The 26,238-nt window shown below is 40.0% G+C and overlaps 1 protein-coding gene across 4 annotated transcripts; it reads left to right on the forward strand.

Moving 5' to 3' along the window:
• Positions 1–374: 374 nt before the first annotated feature.
• On the forward strand, positions 375–26,093 carry C19H5orf34 (chromosome 19 C5orf34 homolog). 4 transcript variants are annotated; one of them, XM_021663859.2, is made up of 13 exons: positions 375–1,156; positions 2,023–2,225; positions 2,430–2,519; positions 5,441–6,075; positions 8,530–8,631; positions 10,155–10,278; positions 15,430–15,521; positions 17,024–17,093; positions 18,690–18,860; positions 20,018–20,112; positions 22,088–22,183; positions 24,477–24,517; positions 25,714–26,093. In XM_021663859.2, the coding sequence occupies exons 2-13, from the start codon at positions 2,031–2,033 to the stop codon at positions 25,902–25,904; spliced, it is 1,902 nt and encodes a 633-aa protein (XP_021519534.1). In that variant the 5' UTR covers positions 375–1,156; positions 2,023–2,030; the 3' UTR covers positions 25,905–26,093. The 4 variants fall into 4 exon arrangements, with proteins under 4 accessions (XP_021519534.1, XP_021519532.1, XP_021519533.1 ...); XM_021663857.2 differs by having other exon boundaries at positions 376–1,156; positions 1,642–2,225; XM_021663858.2 differs by having other exon boundaries at positions 376–1,156; positions 1,936–2,225.
• The last annotated feature ends 145 nt before the right edge of the window (positions 26,094–26,238 follow it).

Consider the following 26,238-nt stretch of genomic DNA (forward strand, 5'->3'; position numbering starts at 1 on the left):
CTTAACGCAGAGCCTTAACCTTTGCTTGTATGTAGCAAATGCCTATTTAGAACTCCAGATTTCGAGCTATGGTCCTATGCAGAGTGTCCTTGTGGAGAAATCTGCCCACCTTTGCTCTGAGTTTATGGTCATACTGAGGGCTATAAGGCAGCCCAAGGAGGTCTGCTTTACTACCAGGATGTCTGCTGTGGACGCTATGTCTCTAGTCTGAGGGCCAGACTATTTCTGTTGGGCTCGAGGGACGGAAGGTGGGAGCCAGACCCGAATGGTACTCGCCTTCAATCCCAGAATTTGGGAGGCAGAGCCCGGCAGATCCAGGACAGACGGAAAAACCCTATCACAAAACCCCCCAAACTTTCAGATTTCAGTGGAAATATTTTCTCAGACTATATTTACTCATAGGCCGCTGTCTTTTCATCTTAAGAACAGCCATAACTGTAATCGGATGATTATTTTGTCTCCCCAATCACTCTCCAATCCTCACCCAGACCCCCCAACGAATTGGGCTAATCCGCAGCGTACACTGCTGACGTAGTAGACTCTCTGTACACGTTTAATGGCAGTAAGAATTTGAAGACATTTTCTGGAACTTCTTAAAACAAGGGGCCTCTATCTTCGATCTAATAACTCCTCTAACATCCAGCCTTGGGTCAGCGTTGCCTAGTAGGGAAGAAGCTGATTCACAGTCCCAATTCCTACGGACCTGGGCTCTTCCGCAAGGGGACTGAGCACCCAATAGGTGGAGACTGGAGTCCCGCCCGCGAAGCCGGCCCTTTTCCGGTACCGCGCCCTGCAGGGAAGGAGGCGGGACTTCCGGGTTCGCTTGCTCCGGGTGCGGCGCCTTCCTCTCGGCGCGGGGGGTTCAAACTACTGCCTCGCTCTTTTGTTTCGGTCCTCCGGGTCCGCCGATGCTGCCCAGCCTCCTGGACTGAACGGGCGTCTGGATCGGAACACTTCTTGTGTTCATGCTCTTCCGCAGACGCGCTTGTTTTCCTTCATCAAGAAATATCCCTCGGTAGTTAGTGTATTACTGAAGTAACCCGGGAGAAGTAATCGCAGACCATACAGTTGCTGCCACTTGAACAAAACAGAGGTCGGTCAGAAACGCTGGCTGCCCTCCTTTCGAAGTGGGAAACAACTCAGCCAGAACTGCCGTGTGAGTGTCAGAGGTTTGGCGGTGGTCTTGAGGGTGTTTACCGGCCTTTGAAAAACGAGCTTGCAACATGCAGGACAGATGAGGCTTTCGGGTTCGTTAGCCCCCTGACGTAACGTGTTGACTGGTGAGAATGCAAATGAGGCCGAAAGAAGGGTTGGAGCCGGCTTGTGGTGTCCTGTGGTAACGACTAGAACTTTAAACGCCACATTCTCTTGTGTATGCTTGATCATCTAAATAATAATTTCAATAAAGTTGTTATATGGGGGGGGTGCAAAGGTAGCTATCTCATCTTCCAGTCGGAATCAGAAAATACAAACTCAACTATGTGTCAGTACCTGTTTTCCCTTAAAATGCCAGGCAGAGCTATGCGCGTGTATCTCTTCATCTTCTGTCATGGTCTTTGCTTATTAACATAGCGCAAGATGTAAAGCAGTTAGCGGGGCCTTACTTGTGGAAAGTTACAATTTAGTTATCTCTTTCCACAGTAAATCCCAGGGATGCAATTCAGTTCGTCAGGCCTGCATGGCAAGCACCTTCACATGCTGAATTACCACATCTGCCTAAACTGCTACATTTTTTCTTACGGAGTATATTTGGTTTATCTGAAATGAGATCCTGAGCTTATCATATACAAAAATTAAAATTGAGGAACAGTAAAACCATGAAACTTAGAAGGACATTTGTGACTTTGGGAGAGGTCTTCTTCCAAGTTATGTTTTGACAGCGGATTAAAGGCCTAGCGATTACTCAAGGCTTTTTGCTAAGGCAGTTCATTTCAGATCACAGATAGAAGAAGACTGCTCTTGCACCAAGAGTGTGCACAGTGACGGTGTGTGCTGCCCTCATGTGAGCTGTGCTATTCCCAGGCGTGGAAATGGCAGCTGAAGTGCGAATGGTGCTCTATGAGGATGACTCAGTCCACGTGCAGTATGTCGATGGCTCCAGACTGCAGCTTTCTCCTTGTGGCTCCGAATTTCTCTTTGAAAAGGCGCCTCCTCTTTCAACACATCCCTTAGAACAACCAGAGAGAATTCGTCAGCGGACACACTTTGTTATTAGCACCTACAGAGTAAGTAATATCACAAAAAGTCCTCTGTAGTTTACAGAGCTCGCCGAGTTTAAGTGCTGGGATTGAGGAGTATGCTACCACCAAACCGGGGGAAGTTCTCTTTTTATTCCAAAGTGGCTGGAGCCGCTAAAACATGAAAGGTAACTACAATTCTGAACTTTTGTCATAAACTGATTTTCAAATAATTTTACATTTTTTTTATAGGAACAAGTACAGCGAGCCCTTGATTTTCGAAACGCTTCAGCTACATGCCCTTTTTTATCTGAAAGCATCATACCTTCTGAAAGAAAAAAGGTGATTTTTTTTTTTTTTTGTAACCACATTTTTATGAGTACTATTTGAGTACAGGTTAGCTGAGATTTAGCACTTGGAAATAAGTACATGCTCTAGAATACACAGGCTTATTATTTGTTCCATCAGACTAAGGAGCACAGACGTTATATATTTCAACTCCTTAACAATTTCTTTATAACTAAGGATTATAGCATTTCAGTATTCTCTTGTGCCTTTGTTTTGTTTTGTTTTTTGAGACAGGGTTTCTCTGTAGCTCTGGCTGTCCTGGACTCACTTTGTAGACCAGCCTGGTCTCAAACTCACAGCAATCTGCCCGCCTTTGCCTCCCAAGTGCACGTGTCTCAATATTAAGAAGTTTCATAAACAAATTTTAGTCAGCTATGTGTGGTTTCTAATGTATACTAGGGTGTGAGCCTGGTTTGCTTTTCCAGAGCTGTGACAAAAACCTGACCAAACGCAAGCTGGGGAGGAAAGGACTTGTTTCGTCTACTCGTTTTCAGTCCTTCATGGAGGGAAGCCCAGGTAGGAAGAAAAGCAGAGACCAGGAGGAACACTGCTGCGGGCTTGCTTTCTCTGGCTTGCTGAGCTGCCCTCCTTATATAATCCAGGCCCACCTGCCCACAATGGTGTCATCTCCACAGTGATACGTTTTTCCACATGACTCAGCAACCACAGACATGTGCACAGACCAGCCTCAGAGAAGTATTTCCTCAGTTAAGTTCCATCTTTTCAGGTGACCAGTTTGTGACAAAAACCTAGCCAGCACTATCCATAATTATGTATATAAGTATAAAAAATTTACTCTTGCTCATATTTTATTTTGAAGAATAATGATGAATTTCATTTATGAAAACTATGGACTAGGAACCAGAGCCAGTGTTAAAAATATTTAAAGGCCAAAGTGAGAAGATCACTTGACCCTCTAAATTTGAGACTAACATACATGGGCAATGTAATTAGATCCTGTCTCCAAACTAAAACTTCAGTGGTACCAGTGTGGTGTGGGTATCTGCCAATATTTCCTGAATTACCATCCCTTGTATAGAAAAACTGTGTTTCAAAGATAAATCCTCCCGATTTATCTGTGGAATTTTTTTAAAGTGGCAAAGTTAGGACTTGGGCCTAGTCTGAGTCTTGGTTGTAGGGAGTGAGCCTAGGACCTCACATGGTAGGAAGACACTTCACTACGGAGCCCGCCCTCAGCCCAGGTGCTTTAGTAACTTTCTACTACTTTCCAGTATTCTCCTGCCTCCTTACTGAGTAATTTCATACTGTGTTGTGGCTGTTTTAGTAGTTTTATATCTGTTTACATTGCTATCACAAAATGCCTGAGATGAACTGTTTACTGTTGAGAAGTCCTTGGCCCATTGTCATTTGGCCCTATCACTGTTGGCTTATGTTGAAGCAGCACAATGGTGAATGTAGGCTGAAACAACGCATTGAAGCGAGGAAGCAGAAGGAGTAAGAGAAGGGGATAAGGAATAAGTAAGATAAGCCCTTTGTTGGCTCTCCCTCAGAGACTTACTTCTTCCAACCAGAGGAATTCTGTGAACGCATCAATAGATTAATCCTTTGAGGAAACTAATGTCTTCATGATCCAGTCACTGCTCTGGATCATGCCACTAGCTTGAGACCACACCCTTATCACCTACTCCTTTGTGAAAGTCACCTCATAGCTAAACCTTGCAGGCAAAAGAGCTTAAGATGTTAAGAGTCCTAACTTACTCTGGAGGACATCTTTCCAGTGTTTTCGTTTTATTTTGTTTTTCAAGGCAGGGTTTCTCCTGTGTAGCCTTGGTTGTTCTAGACTCACTTTGTAGACTATGCTGGCCTAGAACTCAAGGATCTGCCTGCCTCTGCCACCTTCCCCGGCTTTTCCAGTGTTTTTGAATAACTGCATTCACTGAAACAGTGTCATTTGCTGCGGATGCTGCAGTGTGGTCCCTGGACAGTGGGTCAAGAGCTTTCCCAATTGACTCTCCTTAAACGTTTACCATCAGTCACTGCCTCTAAGATGAGTACTTCAACTTGCATGGCTCTGTAAAGAGGCTTTGTTGACAATAGTTTTAGTAAAGTTAAGCTTTAATAAAGATGGAAGTTGAAATGTTGAACTATATACAATAATTGATCAGAATATTGTTATGTACAGTACTGTTGATTTCTTATATGAAAAAGCATATAGGGGACCGCTAACTCTTTTGAGTGTGCTATTTGTTAAGGTCGATTTATGTTTTGAGTATTTAAGTTGTTTTAAATGACTTTTAAAGCCACTAGAGCTTATTTTAGCTAATGGCCTGCTGGGTGCCTTCTAGGACAGGTACTTCATGTTACTTTTTGGTTTATCTGATAGTAACAGCATTTCTATTCAAATGCTGTCTGGTACTCCAGTACCTAAAAAACAATTCTCACCTTTCTCCTATCTCATGTGACATTTTAAAGATGCTGAATTTATTTGTGTGTTATCTGTGTTGTTTTCTCAATGACTTTCACACTAGTTTCACACCGTGAAAGCTCCAGTTGCTTTTCTATAGCACACCACAGCTGAGGCTCTCCTTCATCTGCTCTTTGTCAGGTTAGGTTTTTGGGATGAATGGTATGCCAAGGCATCTCTTCCTAGTTCATTGAACATTTTAAATCAAAGTACAGTTAACACTAATCAGATGATATCTACCTCTTTCTTCTTTCCTCTTGTGTGTACGTGCATCCATGAGTTTACGTGTGTGTGTTTTTCTAAGAGAAATACTTTCAGATAATCCAGTATTATCTGTAAAACCGTATATTGACTCCAGTTTTTTTATTTTCTAGGAAGTAAAAACACAAGTATATAAACTCTTTCCTACATCATACTTTTAATATCAAAAGTATGGAAGAATTGAACATTAACAGAAAATACTGTTATTTTTTTTCCTCTCTCAATTCAGCATATCCTCATTGATTTCTCAGAAATAAAATGGCCCAGTCTAGACAGCAATGACAGTGCCACATACTCAGAGAGTGGTACAGTGAAGATAATGTCACTAGATGGACACGCCTACCTTTGCTTACCAAGATCTCAGCATGAATTTACAGTACAGTTTTTGTGTAAAGTGAGCCAAAAGCTGGACTCATCTGTAATACTATCTGAAAAGAAAAATCAGATCCCAAAAGATAAACTGGTTGAAAAGACCAGCAGAGTCTATAGATGTGCAAGTTTACCAGGACAAAGATTGAAGAATAAAGAAAATGGGCCTCATTACCAGATCATGACCTCTAAAGATGCTTCAATGAACATATGTTATGTGACTGGAACTGAGGGGAGGGAGGCGCTGCCTTCCCTGGGTCCGGAGCACAAGTGTGTGTATGCATGGGTAGAACAGTGTTGCTCTGTTGCCTCCTGTCCAGAGGAGTGGAAATACCCTTTGTCTTTAGCACTGCGTTTCTGTAACAAAGGTGGTGTTGCATCTAACGCTGATGCCAGTTTCCCTGCAATTTCCGACGATCTGGAAGAAAGAAGAGGAGAGGTGTCTGTCCTTCCCAGGGTCTTGTCACTCAGCTGCCCTGCCCCACACATGCACAGGTAAAGCAAGAATGGTTTGTTGCACAGAAAGGTTTGGGAAGACCCTGTCTTCATCCTAAGCATCACTTTCTAGATCGTTGGATACTGTTGAGGCTTTGCATTTTTTTGAGACAAGGTCTCAGTGTAACCTGTGGCTGGCCTTAGAGTTCTATGTAGACCACATTGGCTTCTAATTCACAGAGCCCCTCCTTCCTCTGCCTCCTCAAAGCCCTGGGATGAAAGCTATTCACCATCACTCTCAGTCACATCTGTTACTGTTCTTAAGCTCATTTAGTTGACTGAGATCTTTTATTTAAAGGATACTAAATCATTTCCCTGACAAAAGTGTTGACATTTCCTGCTCTCTGTCTACACACTAAGTATTGGGGGCGATTAACTCTATACTAGATACTTTGTTAAGTATAACCCAGAGCAAATTAAAACTGAGTCACTCCTTACTAATATATCATATCTAATGAAGGTCACTGTCCCTGAAAGGAGTTTTAAAGTATGGGAGAGCAGGAGCCTGCTCAGGGCTCTTTTGGGAGAAAGCCCCGAGGGGAGCCTGTGGTTGGTCAGTGGGGCCCATGACCCCAAAGGCTAGCACATGGGCCTGACAGAGCTTTGCTTACGGCTTCTTGCTTATGGCATCTTTCTTTGACGTCAACCTCAAAGGCTACCCATTTTTCAGTTACCTAACTATAAGTATGTACTTTTTCAAAAGGGCTCAGTGTATGGAGACCTCTTCATGGCTAGGTCAGAAACTTTTACTTTCACTCAAAGATGAATAATCTAATAATTAAAAATTTGTTAGAGTAATTTCTTAACTAATACTTACAAAGTACTTATGTGAGACATTGCTGTACTTTATGTATTTGGTATAATAAACCCATTAAAAAATTACTGGTATTTTTGTAGAGGAACTTGAGATCAAGAAATGATAAAGATCTCAGGCAACTTACATTGCTAGCACTTGTAGAATTGAAGTTTGATCCTAGGTTGTCTTACATTTTTACATAAAACAAAATGCAGGAATAGTTACCTAATTAAAACTGGAAATTCCTAGCCAGGTGCAGTGGTGCGCACCTGTAATCCCAGCATACAGGAGGCAGAGGCAGGCAGATCTCAGAGTTCAAGTCCAGCCTGGTCTACAAAGTGAGTCTAGGATAACCAAGGCTACACAGAGAAACCCTGTTTCCAAAAAACAAAACAAAACAAAAGCCTGGAAATTGCAGGATTATAAATATGTATCAGAAGAATTTATTTTATTTTTATTAATTACAGTTTATTACTTTGTATCCCAGCTGTAGCCCCCTCTCCCCTCCCCTCCCAATTCCCTCTTCTCTCCCCACTCATCTCCCATGCTCCTCCCCGAGTCCACTGATAGGGAGGTCTTCCTCCCCTTCCATCTGACGGTAGCCTATCAGGTCTCATCAGAACTGGCAGCATTGACTTCCTCTGTGGCCTGGTAAAGCTGTTCCCCGCTCAGGGGGAGGTGATCAAAAGCCAGCCACTGAGTTCATATCAGAGACAGTTCCTGTTCCTATTATTGGGGAACCCACTTGAACACTGAGGTGCCACGGGCTACCTCTGTGCAGGGGTTCTAGGTTATCTCCATGCATGTTGTCTGGAGCATCAGTCTCAGAAAAGACCCCTGTGCCTAGATCCTTCGGCTTTGCCCCTCTCCCCGTGGAGCTACCGCTCCCTCCAGGTCTTTCAGAAGAACTTTTCTGCTTCTACATTAAGTGTTCTTTTCCCTGGATTTAGGTTGAAATCCATCTTCTTTATTATGGCTTATCAGGTTTTTCATCATCTGGTGGCTTCCTTCTCCGTAGTCCTCACCTCTGTCATCTTTCTTGTCCTTGTTTTCCCTGTGCTTGGTGACCTGGACCCCTCACAGTTACTTGAGTGTTCACTCAAGCTCTTTCCCTGCTGCCCCTACTGTTGCTCTTTGCTCCAGAGGGAGCATTGCCCTTCTCCCCACCACCTCTTTCCTTGTCTCAGCTTAAGCCTTACTTCCTTGGAGTGGTTTTCTCAGACTGTTGATAAGTCGGGTCCCCATTCATTGCCTCTCTTCAGACTTGGTGATTACTATTTCACTACACTGTCAGATGGGAAGTCCCAAGTGGCACTGGAAACATCTTTGGGGGACATTAAATTCTCAGTGTGTAGAGCATGATGTCTGCACTACTATACACATAGATTTGTTGCTTGAATTCTGGCTAAACTTAAATATTAGTAAAAATTTAAATTTGTATTGTGCTGAAATCCACTAATGAGTGCTGAAAACTACTGAAAAGATACATGGCAAAATAAGACTTGCTTTTAAATTTCTCTAATGCATGTGTATATTTTATTTTCTTTGATCGAGTAAGTAAGGCAAGAAATAAGCATTATGGTAGCACTGTTTTGTCGACTTTTAGTGGCAATTATTTTGAACAACCGGAATTAATATTCCTGTTTGACTTCTGACAGGTGGAACTTCTGTGATTCACTTTTACAGAGGCTGTCTGATGAAGAAGAGTACTCCTACCCTGAGCTTGTGAAGGTGGTGTGGTATAAGGGTGTCACGTATAGGTAAGCCTTCTCCCTGCGTGGCACATGGGGTTCTGTTTCTTCGTTTGTTTCATGACTCACACGGGGAATGAGACCGTACTTGCAGACTGATTCTTATGAAAGGACAGCTTTGCTGGGTCCCCTGGGCTCCGGTATTTTGTCTTTACTTGTATAGCTCACAGAACTAATTTTCTTAGTGTGTGCACACAGGCCTTCTGCTCACATTGACCGTGTTCACAGGACTCACAGGGCAGCTCCAAAGCCATTGAGTCTGGCTAGTGAGTAGAACGTTTGCACAAGGACTTGGGCTATTCTTCTGGACATGAAGGTCTAGTTCTGTTACCTGGTGAGCCTGGACTCAGCCTCACGGTGATTCACAGAAAGTCCTTCCTTTCCTGGCTGTTTGCGCCTGCACTACTCCAGTGACTTCTCCCTTCCCACCGCAGAGTTCCTTGCTCTGTAGTGACTAGGATACAGTGTTGGCCAGGTGCAGCTCTATTTCTAGGCATAATGTCAGAAGAGCATACCTGAGGGGTTTTGGTCACCAGAAACCCCTTCTGACAGCATGTTTTATAAATCTTTTTTTTTTTTTTTTTTTTTTTTTCTCAAGACAGTATTTCTCTGTGTAGCCTGGCTGTCCTGGACTCACAGTGATCCTCCTGCCTCTGCCTCCTCCCCCTGAGTGCTGGGATTAAAGGTGTGCCCTACCACACCTGACTTATATTTATTCTCTTTTCTTGGGAGTGGCAATACTTGTGTGTGCTACAGCATGTGTTTGGAGGTCAGAGGACAACTTTTTCTTCCACCACATGTGTCCCAAGGTTTGATCTCAGGCCCTCAGGTTTGGCAGCAAGTGCTTTTACCTGCCAAGGCATCTTGATGGCCTCTGACAACATAAAAAAGATAGATCTTCCTTGTTATTTTTTCGAGACAGGTTTTCTGTGTGTATCCTTGGTTGTCTTGGACTCACTATGTAGACCAGGCTGACATCAAACTCAGAGACATCTGCTTGCCTCTGCCTCCCAAAATGCTGGGATTACAGTGTGTCTGCCTTAAAAGATAGATCTTTTATATCTGTTGCAATAAAAGTAATTTTTATACAATGTATACTGAATGCTTTAATTATACCTGGCTGCTTTGTGTGTAATTGGTCATGTCTTAATGGATGGTGAATCTTACCCATCAGGTAGATTACACCAGTCATATTTATTGAAAAATAATCTTTTATTTTTCAGAACCCAAAAGTGTGTTCTTTAACTTCTGTGCATCAACATTTTGCTTTGGTGATTCTTTATGTCCCAGTCCCTATGGTTGGCACTGGGGACATGAGGACAGGAGTCTGAAGGCTAGAAGCGCTGAGCTTAGTTACTGAAATAAACACATAAGGCACTTTTGTGTGTTCTGTTTTGTCTTTGGTTCAGAATTACCCATGTCTCAGTTTGGTTTGTTGTTGGTTTGGGGTTTTGTTGTCTTAATGATTGTTTTCATGCATGCATTAGTCTTAATTAGAAAGACAAAACAAAATGATTATTTCTCTACCATAGGCTTACCCATAAAAATGTAAACTCAATAGAGATTTATCCTGGAGATGGATCGGTTTTCAAGTCAGAAGGGCCTTATTTTGGTAACTATTTCACATATTATTCAAGTCAAGAAGAATCAGAAAAGGTAAGCTAACTATGAAAACTCAAGTATTTTGATAGAAAGTAAAGCTTTTTTTAAAATCGTAGTATAGATAGATAGATATAGATATATAGATATATGAAATTTGCTGTTTATGTAACACTCCTTCCTGTTCTTCATAAGGAAAACTAATATAATCTTATTGTCATTAACACCCAAAACAGTTTGTTTAAATCAGAAGCTAAATTTCTTCTGTCACGGAGTTTGTCGATAAAAAAATGCTCAAGTCAGAGCATTACTTTTGAGTCATTATACTATTTTTAATTAATGTTTACACATTAAAAATCATGTATGGTTAGGTAGATAGTTCTGTGGGTGAAATGCTTGCCACACAGCATGAGAGCCTGAGTTGAAAACCCAGGACACAGTAGTGTGCATCTGACATCCATACTGGGAGATGGGAGACAAATGGGAGAATCACGGAAGGCTTGCACGCCTGTGAGCCTTGCCAGTGCTGTGGTGAGCAGACCAAGATTCTGTCTGTAGCAAGTGAGCACCTGAGCACCAAGGAGCCCAGATTTCCCTGAACTCTGCACACAGAGATGAACACACAGCATACACACACACACAAAGTGTCTCCCCTACTGTGTGGTTGTTTCTACATATTAAGGACCTCTACCTGTTCTTATCTCAATACAGTATTGGAGGTCTTGTGCCTGCTAGGCAAGTGTTCTGTCTACTGCGGAGCCATATTCACAGGCCTTTTCTGCTTTTATTTTGAAACAGGAACTTACCAAGGTGCCCAGGCTAGCCTTGTATTTTCTTGGTTGCCAGAACAGGCCTTCATTTTGCAATCTTTCTTCCTCAGCCTCCCAAGTAGCTATGATGTCAGACCTGTGTGCAACCTGGTGATTGAAGTGTCTATTATCTTTGTGTAAACTACACAATGGAACAACTGTTCCTGAAAACACTGAAACTAAAGAACATGGATATTTTGCTGCTGAGTTTTGAGTTACTGCCAGTCTACCATTTGATGTCCATTCATTATGGCAGTAACCATAATATATGCTATGTTGTAGTAATTTAAAAGTAAGATGGGTGTTGGGCTATATATTATTTATTGTTTGCCCTATGATTATCATGGCATTATCTAGCCCAACTTCACAAATAGTAAGACACAGAAACTTGTTAGATTTTATAATTGCCTTATTTACCTAAGGCTAGGCAGATATTCCTGTCTATGCTGCCTGAATATCCTCACCATCCATCTCCCAGCCCCATCCAATGCCATCTACTTAATCCTCCTCAACTGGTCCATTTTTCATCTATAATCCCATGGTATTCTTCATCTGGGCTCTTTTCATGCTATAATTGGAGTCCTTCCTCGCAGGCCATGTGGTTTCTTCTAGCTAACCCATTGTGGCGTCCTCCTTTCTCTCTTCCCGTCCATCTCTTTCCTGTGATTCCTTATGGAATTCTCCAAAGCCCAGGAACCTTAGCCATATCTACCCTACTCAGCCCCGCCCAGATATAGGTTGTTTCATTAGCCAACCAAGTATAATGACTTAGGCAAGTTTACACAGAGGGCCAGCATCAGAACAACCTCCAACAATCCAACCTTACTTTGCAAGTTAGAATAGAATAAATATGTTTTATCTACTTACTACAAAGAATAAAATTATCAGAGTAAAATGGAGCAGATTTACTTAACTATGAACATTTCAAACATATAAAAGTAGAGAGACAAACATAATAGACTCTTAAGTACTAATTGTCCAGCTTACTCATCTCTGCTGCCCTCTCTACTCCCATTTTTATTTTAATTTTCTAAGTAAACCTCAAATGTCATTTCATCCATAAATCACTGTATGTTGGAGTAGATCCACTATTGAGCTCTATTTCCAGAAAAGTGTTCATTTATTCAGTAAATGTTAATTGAACACTTACGGTCATGGCCACTCTTCTCAAGGGTGTAATGGAATGGTTAGTCAGACCGAAGGAAATGAAAGTATGACCATCAGCATCTGTAATGTGAGTGTGTGTGTCCACATGTCAGACTATAGTTATTACACAAAGACTGCAGACTGTCCCACTGCCTCCAGCAAGTCTGTAAATAGAGTAGATATGTATAGTTAGATGCTGTGATGGTTTAAGTGTTATTGCCCCCCCCCCCCCAGGCTCATATTTGAATGTTTAGGGAATGGCATTAGGAGATGTGGCCTTGGAGGAAGTATCACTGGGGTTAGGAGCTGTGGGGTTTCAAATGCCCAAGCCAGGCCCAGTAGCTCTTGCTCTTCCTGCTGCCTCCAAGCAATCTCTGTAGCTTTTGACAGTTGTGTGTGTGTTGGCTTTTCTGTATATGTGCAAGTGCACATATATGTATATGTGTGTGTTGGGGATTGTCTGTGTACATGCAGGTACATATATATGTGCAGGTACATATATATGTACATGTGTGTGAAGGAGAGGAGGACGACAACATTCGTTGTCATTCCTCAAGTCTTGTTTATCTTGTTCTTTTATTTTATGTAAGTTTTGCCTCCATGTATATATGTGTAACGAGTGCCTTTGGTACACATGGAGAGGTACAGTTCAGAAGTTTAGTCTGTTCTCCTCATGGTGGGAAGCATGGTGGCACGGAGGCAGACAGGGTGATGGAGAAGAAGCTGAACTGTAGGGCAGCCCCAGTTAGTTTTCTTTATAAGAGCTGCCATGGTCCTGGTCTGTCTTCATAGTAGTGGGACACTGACTAAGGCAGGCACTGACTGCTTTGTTCAGAGCGATTACAGGATTGCAAAAGTCAGTATGGTGAGCTTCCTAGAGCTTCAGTTTTACTTAGTGACAAGAGGCCAAGCCACAGTTTCATTGTGAGCCAAACATCCTCTGGGGTGGAGCCATGAGTTTTTAGGAGAAAGCGCCAACTTCTAACCAAGCTTGACCTTTGTGGCCCCTCTTAGAGCTCTGTAATGAGGATAGTCGCTCTTCTGTATGCCTCAGGGAAAAGGCGTGGAACCCTGGCTCTCTGGTGGGAGAAAGTTGTTGACTTTTTTTTTCTTTTAGAACAGAAACAGTTTTATTGCTTATGTGGCCAAGAAAACATGAACATGAAGAAGAGGTGTTAAAAAAAAAAAGGCAGAATTCTTACATACATTAACCCATGCTCAAAAGCTATAAAAGAAGCCAAACTGCTTACGAAACAACCACCACCACCACAACAATAACAAAAAAACTGCAGAGACCTAGAAGAAAATATTAGATACTAAATCACTAATTTTAAAACCAAAACCAACTGAACTGGGAAAAACAAAACAAACAAAAAGAAACCAGAAAAAGTGAACACAAGATAAAAGTAGTGTAAACTTTAAGGCGATATTAATGACTAACAAATTACAAACATCTTTAGCTTTACTTGTGGCATAGGGAATGCACACCAGTAATCCAAGCATTTGGGAGACAACAGGAGAAGCATGTGTTTTTGGCCAGCTAGGCTACATAGACCATACCAAACAAACAAAAAGAAAATGCCTGCTCCTGAAATAGAGCTTGTGAAAGAGGTAATTTTATAGTTTTCACTGACATAGCAATATCATATATATCAGTTGGTTTAGCTTTCATGGAAGACAATTTGATAATATCAAATTGGTTTGAAGGTAGCCTGAGCTACATTGTGAGTTCCAGTCCAGGCTAAAGAGTAAGACCCTGTTTTCAAAAAGCAAACAATAAATACAGGCCCTGGAGAGATGGCTCAGAGATTAAGAGTGCTTCTGCTAGCTGCTCTTCCAGAGGTCCTGAGTTCAATTCCCAGCAATCACATGATGGCTCATAACCAACTGTAATGAGATCTGGTGTGCAAGCAGAATACTGTATACATAATAAATTAATAAATTAATCTTAAGAAGTTGACGAAGAAGATGATGACGAAGAAAGAAAAATACAAACAGTTGTGTAACCTACCCATCTTACAGTTAGTAACTGGGAGACCTGAAGTTCGGATTAAGTTCTGTCTAACTCTGAAACCCATATTCTGTCCCTGATGGTAAAAGATATGAGTATCTTGTGTCTCAAATCAGATCTCATCTCTACTGCTTCTTATCCCTCTACTTCAGTTCCTGCATCTAAAACCAGTCCTTCTTATTCCAGAAGTATCTTAAGGGTAGATGAGATAATGCACCACACATGTGAGCAGCTGCTGTGACATTTACTGTGACTAGACCTTTGAACCCTGGTGGCATTCTCTGAAAGGAAATCAGAAGATAACAGAAGTGACAGGCAGTCCTGGGAAACAATAGCAGGTCTGAGAAAGGGGAAATTCAAAAGGAGTAACAGTTTCTTTAATTGTAAAGAAAAATGTAAAAATCTGAGCGTGTAAGGCTTTCTCTCAGCATTTCTTAGTTGCCTGTAGTTCTTTGTTTAGGGTTGAGGTTCCACCACCATTCCCCCTTCTACATTGGCATGTGTAAATGTCTTTCAGTATTATCCTTGTTCAGAGTCATGTTTAGGCATCCATGTTGGTGAGACTTCGTGGGTGTAGCTTCTGACCTTTGTAAGCGATACAATGTCACAGCAAACTCCTTGGTCCTCTGACTCTGTTGGTGAGACTTCTGGGTGTAGCTTCTGACATTTGTAGGTGATATAGTGTCACAGCAAGCTCCCTGGTCCTGACTCTAGCCGTCTTTCTGACCCCTCTTCTGCAGTGACGCCTGAGCCTCATATGCAGAAGTGTGTTGTAAGAAAAATCTGAACCTATAAATGTTAATTTTCACAAACCTTAGGGGAAATTCTTCCATCTTTAAAGCATAGCAAAATAGCATATTTATTCACCCAAAATCATTGTTAAAACCTAAATTGCCTTTTAAAACTTGTCTTAAAAGTGTGGCTTACATGGTATTTCTTGGTAATACATAAGGAAATTAGTTTGATTGCTGTTATGTACTATATGTATATAGGCTATGTTAGCTTACATACAACTGAGATTTATATTGAGCTGTAAGTTATAGACACCGAATTTAACTTCATTGGCTATGTGGAATAATCGAAGGGCATCAAAAAAATACCATTAAAAATTGCAGGTTTTATGAGCTTTAGACTGTTGTGTTTGCTTTGTTGGTACATAGAAATATACTTCAAGGAAAAAATACCTAAGTAATAACAGTCATATTTATTACTGAGATTTTTGTTTTTGTCTTAAACTTTCAGAGTGAAGGGAAAACTTATTCTGTAAATAACCTTCCTCCAGACAGACCAGGGAATCTCTTCTCTGTTTGTTCTCTGATTAAGCAAGCAACCAGGTGAGTTTATGACATTCAACTGAGCAAAAAAAAAAAAATCATGTATCTGAATACTAGGATGTTTTCTTCTGGTTATGGGTAAGGTTAAGACTTGGTGGGTACAATGGAAGTACATGTCTCTGCTAGTTTTCTGGTCTCATACTTTAAAAACTGATCTGTCATTATAAGAACATTTCTGGTTTTTTAAATTTAAGTATGGAGAAATTTCCATGTAGGAAATGGCAGTCCTGAGAGGGATAAGGTTTCATGTCTCTGGGGAAGTGTGGCATCCTTATGGTTGCATCAGTCAAGTTTGGGATTTGAGGATACATTTGAAATTTCCCCACTTTCTTATTTTCAGAGTAATAAAGATAAAATGTGGGTTGGCTCTTTATTTCACCTCTTTTCAAAGTCTTTTGATTAATTTGCAGCATCCAGAAGAATGAAAGCACGATGTTGAATTAAATAATTTGTTTTTGTGAACTTATATGCGAGCAGTTTCCAACATACAGCAGGCTCAGAAATTGCTTGCTTTCCTACACATAGTTGATGCCTTTTCTTGCCAGTTAGGCTACGCTAACCCTTTGGGCATGTGACTCTGTCACCTCTTTAGAACACCTGAGAAGCCAGGCAGCTCAGCTTAGTAGCCTGAGTTTGACCTGCTGAAGCCACATAAAGTTGGGAAGAGAGAACCAAATCCACAAAGTTGACCTCTGACCTTTACACAAATGCCACGCATAGGTACCTGAGCACTTGCACACATAAGTGTATTGGCACTTTTTTTTTTTTAACTGGGCTTCTTATACCTCTGCCTCTCTCCTAACCCTTATTTATTCCAAAACCCCAACACCAGGTAGGAGAGACAGAAGGTTAGTGGGGAGAAGAGATTAGGGCCATTGACTATCTTGAGCTTCTTGTCTCTTCTCTCAACCACTTGACAAACCACCACCACCACCACCACCAGTAGCAGCAGCAGCAGAAACCAGCAGGAAGAACAGCTGTGCCCGTTTCTTGTAGCTCTGGTCTTTTTATACCCTCTCTAGAGTCCCCAGAATTAAACTGTCTTCAGCTGGCAAGAATCCGCCCCTGCCAGAGCATGCCCAAGACAGTCTGAAGCAGCCACTTTACTACAATGGGATTAAAATGAAAACATACTCACATATCATCACTGGGTTTTTGAAGAAACCAAAACTCTCACTACATGAGTGCATAGGAACACACAAATAACTAAGTTACGTAGTTTTAAAGTGCACCTGAAAATTATCTATGGAGTTCCTTCATTATCAAAAGGCCAAGGATACTCTTCAGATTGTATAAATCTTTTGCTTTTACCAAAAAGCAAGGAGTAGTAGCCTTAACTAGCTAAGGTTAGCAAAAGGAAATGATGGTAGCCCCATCTAGGAACTTAACACTTTCTGGGAAAGTGATTTTGCCAGAGTCATTTAAACTACATGGCATTCAGGATATTGCTAAAACGTTGAGCTATAGAAGCAGGTATTTGAAAATGTTTTTCATGTTCACAGAATTCTTCAACATTGTGCCAAGACAAGGCTTTCACTAAGCCACAACTATCGGATATGCTGCTGGAAAATGGTATGTTACAAAGGAACAAGGTTGTTAGTTGTTTTCTTGTTTGGATTCAGACTTGCACATTCAAGCTGCTTTCATGTAAGTCATGTGAGAAATTCTTTCTAACATTCAACTTTGTTTATTCAAGGATAAAACCTCCCTCAGCTGGACTTGGTGGTGCACACCTTAAGTCCCTGCACTTGGGAGGCAGAGGCAGACAGACGTCCGAGTTTGAGGCCAGCCTGGTCTACAGAGCAAGTTCCAGGACAGCCAGGGCTACACAGAGAAACCCTGACTTAGTTAGGGTTCTTATTGCTGCTATCAAACACCATGACCAAAAAGAACTTGGGGAGGAAAGGGTTTATTTCACTCACAGTTCCATAGAACAGTTCATCACCAAAAGCAGTGAGAGTAGGAACTCAAGCTGGGCAGGAGCCTGGAGGCAGGAGCTGATGCAGAGGCCATGGAGGAGTGCTGCTTACTGACTCGTGTCCATGACTTGACAAGCCTTCTTTCTCATAGAACCCAGGACCACTTTCCCAGGAATGACCACCTCCCCCCCAGCACACACACACACCAATCACTAATTAAGAGAAAGCCGATCTTATGAAGACTTTTTCTCAGTTGAGGCTCCCTCCTCTCTGATCATTCTATTGTGTGTCAAGTGACATAGCACTAGTCAGAATAAACCCTGTCTCAGAGAACTTAGAAAGAAAGAAGGAAGGAAGGAAGGAAGGAAGGAAAAGAAAGGAAGGCAAAGAAAGGAAGGCAAAGAAAGAGAAAGAATACCTACCTTATAGACAGATTGGAAAATTGGGCTTCTATTGTATCTTTTTTTAAGTCCAAGGCATTGCACATACTAAGCAGATAACTTTCTATCACTTAGGCATAACCCTCCTCCCTGTGTTTTACTTTTAGAGCTGTAGATACTTTCTTTATTATAAATAAGCTCTCACGCCTACCATGTTGGGATTTAAACCTGAGCATGTCAATCACACACTCTTATCACAAAGTTGTACCAGCTTTCCAACACCACCCTTTGGCTTTTTGATGCAGAATCTTGCTATGCAGCTTTGGCTGGCTTCAAATTTGAGATCCTCCTACCTCAGTCTGCCAAGTGCTGGGATTTCAGATGTGTGCCACCATGCCCAGCAATAATTTGTTTTAATGAAGAGGAAGAGATGGGAATTGATTGAATTTGTGTGTCAAGTGACATAAAATATAAAAGGATTGCCAATATAAACCATGATAGTATCATATTTTATATTTTTTAAAGTGTAAAAGTAAATTCATTAATCCTGGCCTAGAGGCAATGATTCTCAGACATTTGTTTCTGAATCCATAGTCATTTGGGTATAGACTTATATGCTGGTATAATTCATAATTTTTGACTATGTAAAGTTCATAGCAGGATTGTAGCTTCCAGAGATATTAGAATTTAATCTTCTTATTAGGTAAACAGTTCTGGATGTGCAACTCTTGAAAAGGTAAAATATGGATAAGTGTTTTGCAGTCCTCAACTTCTAAATAAGACTTGAATTGCTTCAGAGTTCATTAATACTTATTTAAATCTTCCATGGAAAACTCTGTCTTGTGCTATCTTTATTTACTTGGTTTTAGGTACCTGGAGTAAATGTTAGCAATATTCTACCCAAGCTTCTGAAAGAATCACTCATCCCCAATGTGGGCAGGTTTCTTGCCTACTCTGATGACAAAGTTCATGCTGTCTTTTTAGATGGCATCACTCTAACGCTGAATTGGGATTTCAGCTCCTCTGCTGAAAAAAGACAAGTGAGTAAACCTAGACTAACGGTTCTCAGCCTTCCTGATGCTGTGACCCCTTAATACCGTTCCTCCTATTGTGGTGGGCCCAACCATAAAATTGTCATTGTATTTCATAACTTTTAGGAATCGTTATATAAATGTTTGATTCACAAGATATTTGATATGTATACCCTGTGGGGTCCCAACCCACAGATGGGGAACCACTGTCTAAGGCTGAAATCCATCTGTTGTGCTCAGTAAAATTTGTTACAGCATTTGTAATTGTCATGAGATCCCATTCTGATCTTAGATAGTTGTTTGTATTAAATATTATATCAGGAAAAGCATTATCTCCTCAAACATTTATCATTGCTTTGCTATAAAGACATTCAAGATTCTAACTTCTAGATTTTTTTTAATATATAAAATATTATACTGAATTATAGTTTGTTATTTATAGTCTTATATCCTGATCAGATACTTATCTACAGAAAACAGTACTGCATTATCTCAAATTATCATGGTTTGAAGTTTTTTATGCATAGGTGTGAATCTGTGTAAGTTTATATGTGCCATATAAACTTGGGTTCAAAAGAGGAGGGTATCCAAGTCCCTAGACTTGGAATCATAGGCAATTGTGGCCATTATTTGGGTGCTAGAGACCAAATATTTTAAATATAAAATCTTGTCAAGAGGCTTTACTAACCTCCATGAATTTCCTAGCAAAAATCAGAAAAGTATAACGAATACTCATATACATATATATGCACATTATAGCAAGAAGGATTGGCATTTTTATTCTCTGATAATTATCTGTGTAGATGATTGCTTGTACATACCACAACCGGTATAAAATAACCCATATAAAAGTCTTTAAATGCTCAAAATAATTTTTAAAGACTTGTTTATTTATTATGTATACAGTACTCTGCCTGCATGTGTGCCTGCATGCCAGAAGTGGCCACCGGATCTTATTACAGATGGTTGTGAGCCACCATGTGGCTGCTGGGACTTGAACTCAGGACCTTTGGAGGAACAGCCAGTGCTCTTATCCTCTGAGCCATATATCCAGCCCTCAAAATAAAATTTTAATGATTCATGTACTCCTTTATTTTTTAAGAGGTTGCTATTGTTTTAGTTTTTAGTTTTAGAGTGATGAAATTTGCCTCTTTTTGCTTCTGAAGGTAGATCAAGGTCTCAGCTTAGGTTGGTGCAGATTAACTTTTCCCGATGGACAAGAGCAGTTAATTCAAACCAAGCACCCTGGAGCATATGAAAGGTACGAAAGAGCAATTTTCATGTTTAACAGGTAGAGCGTAAATATAACCTCAATATTGTGTTTATTTTTAGTTTTTCCAGATTTTTCAGTTATCCTGAAATTTAACCTAAAGAAATAAATCAAGTCAGCTTTAAACATTTGGTTGCATACAAATGATTTTTTAAAAATAATATGTTCCCAACATGTCTGACTTGCTATAGAACATAGAATGTGATCAGTTGTGTCAGCCTGTTATTCTGGTTTCTCAATGAGATTGAAAAAAAAGGTAGTTTACAAATGACCATAAGTGACTAAAATTGTGTTTTTTGTGATGGATAAAAACTTGCTAAGGGAGCCAGGCATGGTGGTGCTTACCTTTATCCCAGTGCTCAGGGAGACAGAGGCAGGTGGATCTCTGTGAGTTCAAGGCCAGCCTGGTCTACAAAGTGAGTCCACAACAGCCAAGGCTACACAGAGAAACCGTGTCTTGAAATACAAACAAACACAGACTAGCCACTGGCTATTCTTAAATGGGACAGTGCTTGACCTCAGTTCTTAGGAATACAAGTTCTCTGTTAAAGGGTTCACTGTTAGCTCTAGTCCCAAGTGGAGTGGGCCTGACATGAGAACAGTTTTTCTTGTCACATGGAACTGCTTCCTTAGCATCTTGAATTTCTTTTTCTGTTGACTAGTCTTCTTTTGGTCTAAGTGTTCCAACATTTAATTGCTATTTAAACAATTTCTCTCAAAAAGATAGTACCTCTAGCAAAGGTTCTAATGATGGTTCTGTCCTGTCACTTCAGAGCATTCATTTTATTGCTTTTTATACTCATTAAGTACATTTCACCATATGCATGTGAATAAGTGTATTTGGATGTACATGTGTATGCTCTAGTGGGCATCTCCAGGTTTACATTTTATTTTATTTAATTTTTAAAATTTATTTATTTTTATGTATAAAATGTTCTGTCTGCATGTACTCTTCCATGCCAGAAGAGGGAACCAAATCTTACTATAGATGGTTGTGAGCCACCATGTGGCTGCTGGAAATTGAACTCAGGACCTCTGGAAGAACAGACAGTGCTCTTAACCTCTATGCCATCTCTCCAGTCCCACCCCCCATGTTTGCATTTTAATAGACAAATGCTTGCATAGACTTTGTAAGGATATTTCCATAACAAACTGTAAGATTTTCAATTTACTTTGAAAACCTGAAAAGAAAAGGTTAAGGCATTTAGATGTGAGCTTTAAATGAAGCGCAAGTGTTCTTTTGTGTTTTGATTTAGAAATCTTCTTTATGATACGAATATAAGTAAAATTATTTTACTTTTTTTTTTAATTTATTTATTTATTTATTATGTATACAGCTTCTGCCTGCTTGTGAGCCCGCACACCAGAAGAGGGGACCAGATTTCACTATAGATGGCTGTGAGCCACCATGTGGGTGCTAGGAATTGAACTCAGGACCTCTGGAAGAGTAGCCAATGCTCTTAACCTCTGAGCCATCTCTCTAGCCCCCAAATTATTTTACTTTTATGAATAGTGTAAGAAAACTGTGTCATCTGTGTCTAGTGAATACTATTATTACCTTCCTTAAAATTTTTCTTTATTGATTTTTTTTTTCTTTCAAACTTGTCTCACTGATTTTTTTTTTTTTTTTTTTTTTTTACTTCTTATGTATTTATTGAAAGTATATACAAGTTTAGGCTGGAAGTAGAGCATTTCCTCAGCATAGGCAAGGACTTGGGTCCCGTCCCCTGCATAGAATGGGGGATCAATGCAGGAGGATCAATAAAAAACTTAACACCTGGTGTGGTGGCATACCCTATAATTCTAATTCTTCAAAAGGATCAGAAGTTCAAGGTCAATTTTGGCTACATAGTAAGTTAGAATTCAAGTGTCTTTCTTTCACTTTAATTCATTTTTATTATTGTACATATTAATTATACAGATTAATGGGTTTCCCTATCAAATATTGTTAATGTGTTCTTTCCAGATATGTGACATCAGTAATATCCTGGTGCAGAAGACTGAGCCAGACTAGTCCAAAACAGGTGGCCACACTTCTGCCACCTGTTCTCCAAGAAAACTGGTATTTATGTTTCTTACAAACTTAATCTGTGATGAAGAGCCAATACTTAAAAATTAGTATTAAGATGTGGTGGTGTGAATAAGAATCATAAGCTTATACATTTGAATGCTTAGTTACCAGGGGGCAGGATTTGAAGGGATCAGGAGGTGTGTGTCACCAGGCTGGGAGGCTTTGAGACATCAGAAGCTCTACAGGCCCAGCTTTTTTCTGTATGTCAATGCATCAGGATGTGGCTCTCAGCTACTGCTGCAGTGCCTGTGTGCCGCCATGCGCCCTGCCCCGCTGACAATGGACTAAGCCTCTGAAACTGTAAGCAAGGCCAATTAGATGCTTTGTTTCATAAGATTTGCCGTGGCCACGGTGTCTCTTCACAGCCAAAAAACAGTGACTAAGATACAAGGGCTGGCAAGATGCTCAGTAAAGGTTTACTGCTTAACATGATTACCTAAGTTCAGTCCTCAGAGCCCCATGTAAAGCCAAAGTTGTCCTCTGACTATACAACACACACGCATACATTCACACACTCACACAGACACACACACCATGAATAAATAAATGTAAAAAAATTTAAGTAGCAGATAAAAAACACTGAAGCTTTTTTGCCCAAAAAAACTTTTGGCTATAAACATAAATCAAATCCTAAAATGTTTTTTCATGGTATAAGCTTGAAAAAACTTGCTCTTAAAAAAAAAAAAAAAAAAAAAATCCTTTTTTTTTTTAATGCTTGTTATGAATTTATCATTGATTTATCTTTTAGTTAAACAACAGTTATTCATTCCTAAACCTGATGTATACCCAAATCACCACAGAGAAACTAGGATTGTTTTAATTAACCTAGAGCACGATGCTGGGCAATAGTTACTCCATCCTAAACCTCCAAGCCTGCATAGTTTCCTTCCATTCAGATTTCACCCATTACATTGGCTTTTAGTCATATCTTAGGTCCAGTTCATCTTTCCTCCTGGTTTGAAGTCTCCTCCTTCAGATCTCTCTCCTTTACCTTCCCACTCACTTCCTTCTCCCCTCCCCCCCTCCAGACCAGGATATCCCACCCTATTCCCTCCATTGCACAGCATTGGCTGATTGTTTCATTGACAATTACATAGAACAAATGGTGGCATGTTTACACAAACTTGAGACAGGTGATGCTTAGAATAAACATCACAATGCAATGTCCAGATTGAAACCAGATAGTGGGGTAGAGAAATCAGTGTTTGGATGAAAAGTATAAATTGTATGCATTCCAAAAGAACATTCTACCAACATATGCTGTACAGAAAACTCTTCATTGAAAATTTTTTTATTAAAATGAGTGGCTCTTTGTATATGACAAAATTTTTGTGGAAATTTTAGTATTAAAGGAAGTATACTGAGTAACATGGATTTTTTTTTTTAATTAACTTTAAAATAATTTGTGTTGTATCTAATCTCTTCCAAAATTACCTAGCAGATTAGAAAGTAATGCAAGTATTTTAGTTCCTCAGGAAGCTGGGCCTGGGATCCACAGGAATGTTGGGGACATCAGACTCAGGGAGTAATCTGGAGCAGAGACAGGAAGAATCATTCAGGGCTGGAGAAAACTCACCAATTGAGAGCACTGGCTGTGCAGAGGACATGGGTTCTGTTCCCAGCACACACATGGTAGCTCACAGCCCTCTGTAACTCCAGTTCCTGAGGCTCTAACATCCTCTTCTGGCCTCCACAGATACCAGGCACACACAAGGTACATAGACATATATGCAAGCAAAATACACATACACATAAAGTTTAGTGTAAAAAAGGGTCTTTTGGCCTTGGAGAGAGTGAGAGGACAGTTATTCAGGAGCAGACAGTGTTTGCTAGGATATAAGCTGTGATGGTTTTAAGATGGATCTTATAATAAGTAAAGAGGTTCACGTGAAAGGTGTAAGGAATAGCTCTGTTTCCCAAGACAACTCCCTAGTCCTCTTTCTTATCAAAGAGTGTGGTTTGACTATAGTTTTAAGGAAGAGTAGAGATTGCACAATAAATAGCTCTCTAAATTGTCTTTCATTATTTTTTTCTACCTTGCCATCATTAGCTTATTGATCCGACTTCTTAGTAACTTGAAGAAAGCGTTGTTTTTTAGACAAAGTCCTCATTAATTTTTCAGAGTTAGTCAAGCTATAGTTTTGTATAGAATTTTAACTTGGTGAAGACAAGATAGGACATTCACATAAGGGGCTCTACTAGAGTTTCATAGTATTGCCCTCTGTCTCTTCCTGTCATACATGGTAAGAGCTTGTGTTCCAACATCATCCTTTATCTTGTATAGGTCCATTGCTTCTGAGCTTGAGAAGATACAGAAGTTTAACTGTATCCTTTTATGATGTGTATTAGCACACAGAAGTATTTGTTTCAGCTGGGCTTAGTGATTATACTGTCTGACTGAGTCTATACATACATGTTGTTGAGTTGTGCTAAGGCAGATGATATCTAAGATATTCTTGTCATGGAATGTGACCTTAACATTTATGCTTTTACATTTGAATTGGATAAGGAATGGTGAACTATGATAAAGGTCTGTTTTGGAGACATTTTCTCTTATATAGTTATAGTCTAAATTATAGCTGTCAAAATAAATCTATAACTTGGGCTAGAGAGATGGCTCAGCAGTTAAGAGCACTGGCTGCTCTTCCAGAGGTCCTGAGTTCAGTTCCTAGCAACCGCTTGGTGGCTCACAACCATGTATAATGGAATCTGATTTCCTTTGGTGTGCATGAAAACAGAACACTCATACACATAAAATCAATAAATCTTAAATACTTCATTTAAAAATATATCTGTAACTTTTATTATGAACGCTTTTATCTGAATTTATTTTCTCATTTTATTTTTCTGAAATCTTACTGTTGTGTGACTTTTCCTGGGGAGATCTGATCCAACGTTTGTTCACTCCATATAGGTGACCAACAACAGACCAGACAGGTGATTCTGTCCCAAGTCCAGCATAGAGAACTAATAAGTTTACTAGGATTGCTTACAGGAATATGTTTGAGAGAGTCTTTACAGAAGGATGGTGATTCATAGGCATCTATCCCCTAAAAGCCCAGAAAATCTGACAACTCCTGAAAACTGCATCCCAAGAGTTCTCTGCACAACTTACAAGTCAGTCACCTAGTCAGTCACCTCTCCCCAACAGCTAGTACTACTTATACAGCCTTGGCAAGAGACTGTGTGAATTTTGTACATTTTAGGAGCTTCCTAAGCCTTGTCCTGTACTTGATGGGCAGTGTGTATTTACCTACTTCTGAGTCCCGTGAGCTCTAAATAATAAACTAGTTTTTCAAGAGAAGTCAAATTTTCTTTTATTCTAGGTTTTTGTTAATTTAAAAAACACACTATATCCAGTGTTTATAATCTTATCCTCCTACTCTTTCCCAAGGCTATCATGAATTCAGTAGATATTCCTTGCAATGAAAAATACTATTTTCATACCAAAGCCAGGCTTTCTGAAAATCAAATTATGTAATGAAAAATGTGGGGGAAAGTTTCTTAACTATGTCATCCAGGGCTACTGGAAAACAGTGGTATCCTCAACCTGACTTCTAGCAAGAAGAACGAGCAGTGTTCTGAGGACAAATCAGAATCTTCAGAAACCTTGCTAGAAGCAATTAATGAAGAAAGTGTATCAGTAGCATTGAAAAGAACTTCTGAAATTCTTCAGGATATTGAGTATCTTCTATCAAACTCTAGAAAGTGAAAAATGGAATTATTACAATACTAAATCTTAATGGTGTTTCAAATGACTAGTATGAAGTGGCTAGTAACCCAGGAAATTACAAATGTTGCTTCTGCAGAATGATTGTGCAGGACTGACTGAACTTTGGTTATATTTTGCCTAACTTGTAAATTTTTTTGTGTGTGTTTTAAATAAAGAACTGTTTTGAAATTTTGAACTATTTCATTTCTTACATCAGATGTATAAGAAGAAAGTTTGATGTTTTGACACTTTTGTGGAGTCCTGTTAATTTCAAAGTTTCTTTATTAATGTGCAGAATTGTACATCTGCTCATTTGCTGTTTAATATCTCAAGC

This window comes from Meriones unguiculatus, chromosome 19, assembly GCF_030254825.1.
Source record: "Meriones unguiculatus strain TT.TT164.6M chromosome 19, Bangor_MerUng_6.1, whole genome shotgun sequence".
NCBI lineage: Eukaryota > Metazoa > Chordata > Mammalia > Rodentia > Muridae > Meriones > Meriones unguiculatus.